This window comes from Rana temporaria, chromosome 2 (assembly GCF_905171775.1).
Source record: "Rana temporaria chromosome 2, aRanTem1.1, whole genome shotgun sequence".
Lineage (NCBI taxonomy): Eukaryota > Metazoa > Chordata > Amphibia > Anura > Ranidae > Rana > Rana temporaria.
Window position 1 is genome coordinate 435,107,248 of NC_053490.1, and position 10,552 is coordinate 435,117,799.

The 10,552-nt window shown below is 39.5% G+C and overlaps 1 protein-coding gene across 4 annotated transcripts in view; it reads right to left on the reverse strand.

The window, feature by feature from the left end:
* Positions 1 to 995: 995 nt before the first annotated feature.
* Positions 996 to 10,552, reverse strand: part of HIC1 (HIC ZBTB transcriptional repressor 1) — a 13,486-nt gene continuing 3,929 nt past the window's right edge. For 2 of the 4 annotated variants that reach the window (XM_040338363.1, XM_040338365.1), the window contains exon 2: positions 996 to 3,531. In XM_040338363.1, coding sequence (XP_040194297.1) covers positions 1,601 to 3,531 — 1,931 coding nt within the window. In that variant the 3' untranslated portion in view covers positions 996 to 1,600. Of the gene's footprint in view, positions 3,532 to 7,954; positions 8,170 to 8,293; positions 8,361 to 10,552 lie in introns of those variants that run through there. The other 2 variants (XM_040338366.1, XM_040338364.1) reach the window with 2 other exon arrangements.

Below are 10,552 nucleotides of genomic sequence, written 5' to 3' on the forward strand. Positions count from 1 at the left end.
GTAAAAGCTGGAATCTAATTGGTTGATAAAGAAAACACCTCCGATATCCTCCCCTGCGGCGTCAGCTGCAGTGTATTTACTATATATGCCTTGTTCTGTGGTTGGCAAATGCCCATAGTTGTATGATGCCAATCAGTGCCATCAAAGATAAGACCCATCTTTCTCTGAGACCAATCAAATATGCCCCTTCCCTCTCCTGCTGAACCAACTCCAATGTATTTACTGTATATGCCTTGTTTTGTGGTTGGCAATTGCCCATAGTTGTATGATGCCAATTTGTGCTATCAAAGATAGGGCACATCTTTCTCTAAAACCAATCAAACACAACCCGATCCCCTCCCCACCCTGCGACACCAACTATAAATGTATTTACTTAGTATATGCCTTGTTCTGTGGTTGGCAAGTTGTATGATGCCAATTGTGCTATCAAAGGTAGGGCACATCTTTCTCTAAAACCAATCAAACACAACCCCCGCGGCACCAACTATAATTGTATTGACTACATATGCCTTGTTCTGTGGTTGGCAATTGCCTATGAGTTATATGATGCCAACTGTGCTATCAAAGGCACATCTTTCTCTAAAACCAAACACAATATTCCCTCCCCTGCGGCACCAACTCACATGTATTTACTGTATATGCCTTGTTCTGTGGTTGGCAATTGCCCATAGTTGTATAATGCCATTTTGTGCTGGTAGGGCACATATTTCTCTAAAACCAATCAAACACAATCTTCCCTCCCCTGAGGCACCAACTCCCATGTCTTTTCTGTATATGCCTTGTTCTGTGTTTGGCAATTGCCCATAGTTGTATGATGCCATTTTGTGCAGGTAGGGCACATCTTTCTCTGAGACCAATCAAACACGTTCCCTTATCCTTCATTGTCACCATGGGGTTGATTTACTAATACTGGAGAGTGCAGAATTTGGTGCAGCTCTGTATAGAAACCAATCAGCTTCCATTTTTTTTTTTTTTTCAAAGATCAAAGAACAAGCTGAAGTTAGAATCCGATTGACTGCCATGCACAGCTGCACTATTTTTTTGCACTCTGCAGTTTTAGTAAATCGACCCTTATAATTTCTAAATGGAAGTCAGGGTCATAAACAAACATCCTCTGAGGATAGGTAATTAAGTTCACTCGGTTCACATCATTTCAGGGCTTTAGTATTGCATAGTAATGGGAAATACTGATTTCTGCATCCGATTGTCCTCACAAAAGAAGAATAAAAAAAAATAACAATAATAATATATGTATAAAAATGTCCACCATTCACGGGGGGGAAATAAGCAGCAACTCTCCCCACCAGCTTTGGGCCGAGGAAAAGTTGAGTAGATGGTGGAAGGATACATTTTTGTAAGACTCTTGTGGGATAGTGCACCTTTGCCTTTGCACAAGTCCCTTTCAAAGTGCTTTCCCAAAGTGCGCTCATCCTCCTGGTCCCTCAGTGATGCCACTGATTGGTCTTTGGCTCTCATGGTGGAGACCCACCTCTACACCTGGGATGCAAGGGTGGCCTTTTTGGTGATAACTGTCCATATTGTCCATTGCTGCGCATGTGCTTTGGATTGCGCACCCCCTAAAATGGGAGGCTCAGCATCTTTATGGGGAGGAGAACCTCTCTATGATCCTGCTATCAGCGCCCAGGTGGGAACTTTGGCTTAACACCTCTGCTGCCTTCTCCTGGGTCAGTCCCAAATGCTCTGCAGTGAACTTGGCCAAGGGGTACAAACTTTCTATGGTTTTGGGGTCATTGAGGAAGTGTGAGGTCTGGGAGAGGATCTCAGCAGCTTTCTCTTGCTTCAAGCCCAAGTGGTCAGCTGTAAACTTGGCCATGGCATAGACACTATCGGAAAAGTCCAGCTTGGGTTTGCCATCTGGTCCCGTGGTATGCATTTTCATGTGGCTAATGAGGTTCCTTTGCTGGGCAAACTTGCCCCCACACACCTGGCATTCATATGGCTTTTCCCCAGAATGGATCCTCATGTGCTCTGTCAGCCGGTACTGGCGGGTGAAGCGCATGCCACAAGCATCGCAGGCAAATGGTTTGAGGCCCAGGTGGCTCCTCATGTGACGGGTCATGGTGCCCCTTTGGGTGAACTTCTTCCCGCAGATGCTGCATGGGTATGGGCGAGTTAGCCAATGGGTCTTCTCGTGCTGGCGAAGGGTGGCCGGGTCTTTGTAGGACTTCTCACAGGAAGAGCAGCGGTAGGGTCTTATGATGTCCCCTAAGCTCTGGTTGGACTTGTCTAGGAAGGGCAAAGGTTGGTCCATGCTGTCTTTATGGTACAGCTCTTCCTCGTTATGAGCTTCCACATGGGCATTGAGTTGTTCACTGTTGGGGAACCCCTTCCCACAAGGAATGCAGACATAGAGGTTGTCTCCATAGCTTTCTGGCTCATAGAGATGGTTGCAGTGGTATCTCTCCAGGTTGGCAGAGGGTGAAGGGTCCCCACTGCTGCCAGTCTCTTCACTGGTGCTTTTATCATCATCAGGCTCATTACTCTCAATGCTGGGGTATCTGGGTTGCTGAGATAAAGGGGAGCCCTCACCTTTGTCTTCTCTGTCCAGATCCTTCTCCCTGTCACTCTCATCCACATAGTTGACCATTGGTTCAGGCTTCATCCAATCAAACATCAGATCTCTGCTCTCAGTCCTGCTAAGGTGGTTATTAGGGACGTTGTTTCTATAGGACTCTGAGTGCTGGGTAGGTGGGGTACTACTGCTGCTTTCCAGCTTTTGGTAAGGGTGGGATGGCTCTTTGTAGGAGCTGTGGTTGGTGAGAACACTTGCAGCTACTGGAGGACTATCTGGGACTGAGGGCTCTCTGTTGTCACCATCTGGATGGTGCTGGGCAGAAGGCCGGCTGGGGCTTTTCTTAGAAAGATCCAGTCCACACAATGGAGAGCAATGCCTTTCTGGAGGGCAAAGTCCATGCTGGTGCAGCTGATTCCCCTGAGACACCGAGGCATAGAGCTCTCCACAATGTGTGTTCATGGGGTTCACAGGCTCACCTGATGTTATGTCTATAGGTCTAGGCGTGGAGTTAAAGCAAGACTGGATAACAGGCGTTGTGGCCCTTAAGCCCCTTCCAAGACTCCCAAATGTTGGGTAGCCTGCTGTCCTTACATGGCAGTACTTGCCATTTCTCTTTAGCTTCTTCTTGCACAGAGATACCAGGTCAGAGATCTGGAGGTAGCTGGCAGCTGCCAATACTGCCCCAAACAGCTGCTCGCTGCTGGGCTCGGCATCCCCTAGCCTCCCCGTGTAGATGAAGTCCAGGATGATCCTGAAGATGCTGGGGCTCACCATCTCGTGGTCCAGGTTGATCAGGTTATCATGAACAACCAGCGACTTCAAGTAGACGCTGCTAGCAGCTAAAATGTTCTTGTGTGCCCGGAACAGGGCATTCTGTACCACAATGATCACATCACACAGGAAGCCTTTAGTCCTCTGGCTGTTCAGCTGCAGGAGAAGCTGTCTCGCATGACTTGGTACCTCCATAGGATCCAGCATCGTGTTCAATTGTCCACCTGCAGAGACACCAACAATTTATGAAATGAGTGCTTCTGGGACCAAAACACCAATACATATTATACACATATATAGGAGATAGAAAATAATTACAAAAGGGCAATTAGTCTTTTTAGAGTAAAACAATTATCATTAGAGTGGAGCAAGCAAACAGTAAATAAAAAACAAGTACATTTCTACAGATAGGATACTGATCTTTGCACATCAGTATTCCTGGTGGAAATTTCTTGCGTTTATTTTGCTCATATTTGCACATACGAGTGTAAAATAAATGCAATTTTAATCTCTTAACATTGTACTCATGTATTTGCGTGTGTTTGCATGAGAACATGCGTAAATTACTAATTCTGTCATTTCTTTCCTGATCTATACACAACGCATGTTTAGGCACCTGTGTGTACAGGCACGTTGGAAACAATGGTCTGCATTTACATCAGTAAAAAAAAAGATTCACATCTATGCATTTTTTTTAAGCTTTTTTGCAGAAACTCAACTTTAGTCCATTTATGGACTCCTATGGGAGACGGTCACTTTTTTTTCAGCCTCTGCATTTTTGGAAAGGGGCATTTTTTTTTTAAAATGCAAAACTGTGCCTTTTTGGTTCAATAGATGGAGATGCTGCAGAAAAGCACATTTTGTGTTTTTTGTTTTTTTTTGTATCTGCCCAACAACACATAAGCCAAAAAAAAGCTTAAAAAAAATGCAAAACGCATCAAAAACGCATGCGCAAAAATGCAAAACGAATCACAAAAAGCACCGCAGAAATGGATCAAAAGAAAACTGCATAGGTGTGAACCAGGCCAAGTTTTTAGGCATCAGTGTAAATAATGAACTGAGACACATCCTTTCCCAATTCACACCACCAAAACGTCCCCTCAAGATCCATGTCAAGTGCGTTTCTGCATGTGCGTTTTAATGCTTTTTTGATGCATTCAATACATTTTTATGCTTTTTTGATGTGTTTCTGTTTTTTTTTTTTTTTTTTTACTGTTTTATCTATTTTTTTTTTTTTTTTTTTTAACTGCACGGGGTCCAGTGCTTTTTGCTGCTTTTTACTGCTTCCAGTACAGTTCTGTACAGAAAAAAAGCAGCACTTTGTACTTTTTTTTCTGAAAACGGGAACACACTACACTGGTGTGAACTATGCCATTGGCACACATATGACCTACTTTCCATGTTTTTTTAATGCAGAAAAAAGCTTGTGGACAGACCATAATTTAGGCTGGATTCACACCTATGGATTCTTAGTGCTTTTTGCATTTTTCAGATTTGCACTACAGAATGTGTTCCATAGGAAACCATGTAAAATGGACTGTAGTGCAAATCTGCAAAATGCAAAAAGCTCCAATACTGCATAGGTGTGAATCCAGCCTTAGGCTGGATTCACACCTATGGATTCGTGCTTTTTGCATTTTTCAGATTTTTCAGATTTGCACTACAGTCCGTTTAAGGCTGGATTCACACCTATGCATTTTTAGTGCTTTTTGCAGATTTGCACGTGTTCCATAGGAAACCATGTTAAATGTATTGTAGTGCAAATCTGCAAAATGCAAAACGCACAAAAAAATGCATAGGTGTGAATCCAGCCTCAGTGTCATGAAGTCTCACTCTTTTATTCTACTATGACCTAATAAGGCTCATCATACAATCTGACTACACAATCTCTGTCTCAAAACTAAGGAGCTGCCTATACTATATAGCAGGCTCATATTTGGTAGATCTAATGGAGATTGTACAATTAGATTGTAGTGTGTGGGGGTTGTTTTGATAAGCTCGCCATTTCTGATGCATACTTGTAGTTCCACAGTATGTGAGCATTATTCCGTGTGAACAGATACAATTTCCACACTGCTAGTATTGATAAAATATTAAAGTGAACCCTATTGATTTCATTGCACAGCAGACAGTGTCACCAGCCCAGCTTGGCTCCCAGTCTGCTGTCCCTCTTGTCATTTACATTGGCATGGGCTTAGAGGCTTCTCCTTCTCATTTTCGGTCTGGCCCAGCTGCACTGCTGGTTATCTGGTTTCCATTCTCAGAATAATAACATCGCTTTCAGATAAGGAACTACTAAGAGGCAGAGAAAATACAATTTCCAGGCCGGTAAGATTTATGAACTGAGATGACAGATGATCAGATCCACCCCCCTAGACAGGACGATCTACTGACATCCAGACTACCCTGCCATCAGGTACAGTACATGGTCAGGCGGCTACATAACATTTGCATGTGATTGAGAAAATTCACCAATTTTGGATCGGGCTGATTTAAAATTGGTTACTTTTCAGGACAGATTAAAATTGTGGGATGTGTGTGTTAGAATCGGTCAATCATTCCCGATGCTCTCTGTGATAGGGAGCGCATTATATAAGCATGCTTCTGTTCTAGGGAAATCCTGCGATCTCTTGGAAGACATATTCATTAGGTTCAGGATATTGTTATATTTTAGGTGTATTTTTGTACTGATGGTGACTTCTTGGATTAATGATTTTACGAGTAGTAACTTGTAAAATACGTTTGATTATAATTCGGACACAGCAATAAACTGGATGTCCTGAAAATGAAGATTGTGCTAAAATGGACTTTAAGGCATTTTCATCACCTTATTAATGTACAATAATCACACAAGTGTCTTGTAGGAAATACAAATGTTTAGAATAAGCGAGATTAGTGCCGAGTTCTACCTTGTTGGGACCAGGAGTAGGACAGACACTATTATGGGAATATGGTGTATCCTAGTCTATAAATGGATATCATACTGGATCCCTCGAAATCAGCAGAAGAATTTCCCATCTTTTCTACTACTAGCAGAAGTAGCAAGTAGTATTAGTGGTTACTGTGCACTACTACAGACGTATACTAGTCTACAAGGAGCAGGAGGAGTAGTTACCATTCTGGGGGCAGGAGAAGAGATCACCCTGCAGGATAACCCACATTGATGGGTCTGTGTATTGCATTGGATTTTGCAGTAGTTAGTGCCTTGCGGGGGGAGTGGGTACAATGAAATATATATTTGAACTGGGGGCAACATTAGTAATAAGCACATTGGTGGGATATATATATATATATATATATATATATATATATATATATATACACACACACACACATATAAATATATATATATATATATATATATATATATATACACACACACACACATTATATATATATACATACATATATATATATATATATATATATATATATATACACACACATATATATATATATAAATTAATTCTAGTATACAAATGGATTAAAACCAGGAGTAGTAGTAAGCAGCCATTTGCTAGGCGCAGGGTGGTATAAATTATGCCAATCTACCAGTGGATAGGGGGCATTAGTAGTAGTAATAAGGATCAGTATCTTGCTGGGAGTAAGAGGGATATGTAAATATATATATATATGCATATATATATACTATATATATTTTTTCTAGAGTCTAGCAGTGAATTAGTACGAGGAGTTGAGGAGTAGTAGTGAGCAGCCCTTTGCTGGGAGTAGGAGGGTATATATATATATATATATATATATATATATATATATATATATATATATATATATATATATATATATATATATATATAAATTATTCTATTCTCTCTCTATCAGTGGATAGCAATAATGATAAGGATCAGTACCTTGCTGGGAGTAAGAGGGATATATACATATTTTTAGAGTCTAGCAGTGAATTGGTATGAGGAGGTGAGGAGTAGTAGTGAGTAGCCCATTGCTGGGAGTAGGAGGATATATATATAAATGATTCCAGTCTACCAGACGATAAGGAACATATAAGTAGTAGTGATAAGGACCAGTACCTTGCTGGGAGGGATATATCTATTTCTAGAGTCTAGCAGTGGATACGTATGAGGAGTTGAAGAGTAGTAGTACCTTGCTGGGAGGGATATATCTATTTCTAGCAGTGGATTAGTATGAGGAGTTGAGGAGTAGTAGTACCTTGCTGGGAGGGATATATCTATTTCTAGCAGTGGATTAGTATGAGGAGTTGAGGAGTAGTAGTACCTTGCTGGGAGGGATATATGTATTTCTAGCAGTGGATTAGTATGAGGAGTTGAGGAGTAGTAGTACCTTGCTGGGAGGGATATATCTATTTCTAGCAGTGGATTAGTATGAGGAGTTGAGGAGTAGTAGTACCTTGCTGGGAGGGATATATGTATTTCTAGCAGTGGATTAGTATGAGGAGTTGAGGAGTAGTAGTACCTTGCTGGGAGGGATATATCTATTTCTAGCAGTGGGTTAGTATGAGGAGTTGAGGAGTAGTAGTACCTTGCTGGGAGGGATATATCTATTTCTAGCAGTGGGTTAGTATGAGGAGTTGAGGAGTAGTAGTACCTTGCTGGGAGGGATATATCTATTTCTAGCAGTGGGTTAGTATGAGGAGTTGAGGAGTAGTAGTACCTTGCTGGGAGCAGGAGGAGGAGGTACCGTGCAGGATCACAGACACTCTGCTGTCAGGGTGAGGCATAAGGTGCGGGACTTCCCAGCTTTTCCTCCTCATCGCGTCTGCTGGCTGCTGTGCCCCCTTCTCTTCTATACATACAGCTTTTATTCACTGCAAACATGGGGCTGGGGGTGGCTAAAAGCCCTCGTAGGCATTAAGAAAATGACATCACCACCGCTTCTGCTCTCAGCTGCAAAATCCCCATATCAGGAACCATCACCCCCAAATCACTCCTCCTCCTTATCACTGACAGGTGCCCCCCCCTCCCTCCCCTCCTCCCCCCAACCCCAACAAACCTGTGACTTCCTCCTTGCACCACCTGCATTGCTGTGAATGTACTGGCAGGGGTGTCCTGGCTGTCACACAACCCTGGTGTCAGCTTTCATTGTTTGGGTGGGACTGCTTGTCTGCAATACACCTAGTATTACTTGAAGCCCCCCTAGGGGTTTGTTTGGTCATGTGACTGCTCATAAAAACTAACATAGCATAAAGCAATCTGGAAAAGAGCACAGAGAAGTCCTGCCCATTGACATATCCCTGTCACTTGTCAGTTTGCCTGTAAAATCCAGTGGTATCACACTAATGAGGTGTTAAGAGGCTTAAGAACTTTACATAGTTGGACCAGTTACATTGGACACATTGGGATTAATATTAAATGACTCTCCAGTACCCCCCAGGACCCTCACTCAAAGGGAGACCACACTACAAGGACTGCTGTCATAGCTTAATTAGCAATTTGCAAAGTCTAATTTGTCCTCATTCCCCTGAGAGAAGGCTGTCTAATGGGGGGATTTATGGCAGGGAACATTATCTCTACTACAAGGAGATCTGTTTCCTCCACAATTATTGATCTGATAAGAAGGAGCAGAGCAGAGAAAGTGAGAGGAAGAAGCAGGTAGATAAGACCAGGGAATTGGAATATGAGGCTCATTACAGCCCTTTAGGAAATAATTCAAATAAAGCTGACATATCCTGTACTAAATCTATGTTCATATCATGCAATTAATACTGGCAAATAGCAGCAGCCACATCCCATTCTGAAGATCAAGCTAGAAATTCGTACAATCTACTCACTTTTCTATACACTGGCTACTGTAACTGCTGCTACCGTATTTCAGGAAAATAACAGGTGGATTTTTATTAAAAAAATAAATAAAATTATCTAAAAACTCAATTTGTGATGCAATATACATTGTATAACAAAAGAACAAATAAATATATTTTTATTAAATAAGAAATAAAATTATCTAAAAACTAAATTTGTGATACAATGTACATTGTATACCAAAATAACAAATAAATATATTTTTTATTAAATAAGAAATACAATTATCTAAAAACTCAATTTGTGATACAATATACATTGTATACCAAAATAACAAATAAATATATTTTTTATTAAATAAGAAATACAATTATCTAAAAACTCAATTTGTGATACAATGTACATGGTATAAAAAAAGAACAAATAAATATAGTTATGAGTTGAAATTGTTCATCTGTTTCTTTTTATGTCATACAAAAACCTGTAATAAATATTATTTGTTCTTTCACTTTTCTTTTTATTTGTTGGCTTTTTTTTTTTTTTTTTATGCTGATGACTAGAAACTAAATATTATTACTAAAGGTGGTTTATTTTGATGTTTTGTGTTTTTTTTTCGTAATATTAAAATGTGTAACCTGTTTTAGGAAATGTTATATTTATATAGATAATTAGATATATATCTATAGATATAGATACATATCTATAGATAGATAGATAGATATAGAGATATCTATCTATCTATCTATCTTACTATCTATCTATCTATCTATCTTACTATCTATCTATCTATTTTACTATCTATCTATCTATCTATCTATCTATCTATCTATCTATCTATCTATCTATTTACTATCTATCTATCTATTTTACTATCTATCTATCTATCTATCTATCTATCTATCTATCTATCTATCTATCTATCTATCTATTTACTATCTATTTACTATCTATCTATCTATTTTACTATCTATCTATCTATCTATCTATCTATCTATCTATCTATTTTACTATCTATCTATCTATCTATTTTACTATCTATCTATCTATCTATCTATCTATCTATCTATCTATCTATCTATCTATCTATCCATCCATCCATCCATCCATCTATCTATCTATCTATCTATCTATCTATCTATCTATCTATCTATCTATCTATCTATCTATCTATCTATCGTATTGTTTGTGATGATAACAGTACAACCGGAAAAGCATAAACTTATTTTTTGTAACAAAAGAAAAACAATCAATTTTATAACCTATTTCCAAAAAAATAAATACAAATAAATCAGAAAAGTTTATTTATTTTTTTAGAATTCGTTGCTGTCACTTTGAAACAACAGCCAGGAAACTATAATAAAAAGGTAAACGAAATAATAGCTTTGTATAAATACATAATACGATTTGTAGCTCTTTTTTTTTATTTTTATTTTTTATTATTGATTCAAAGCAGGTAAAAAATGTGTAGCTCTTTGTAGAGCCGTGTAATGTGTCCTGATCCGGCAATCTT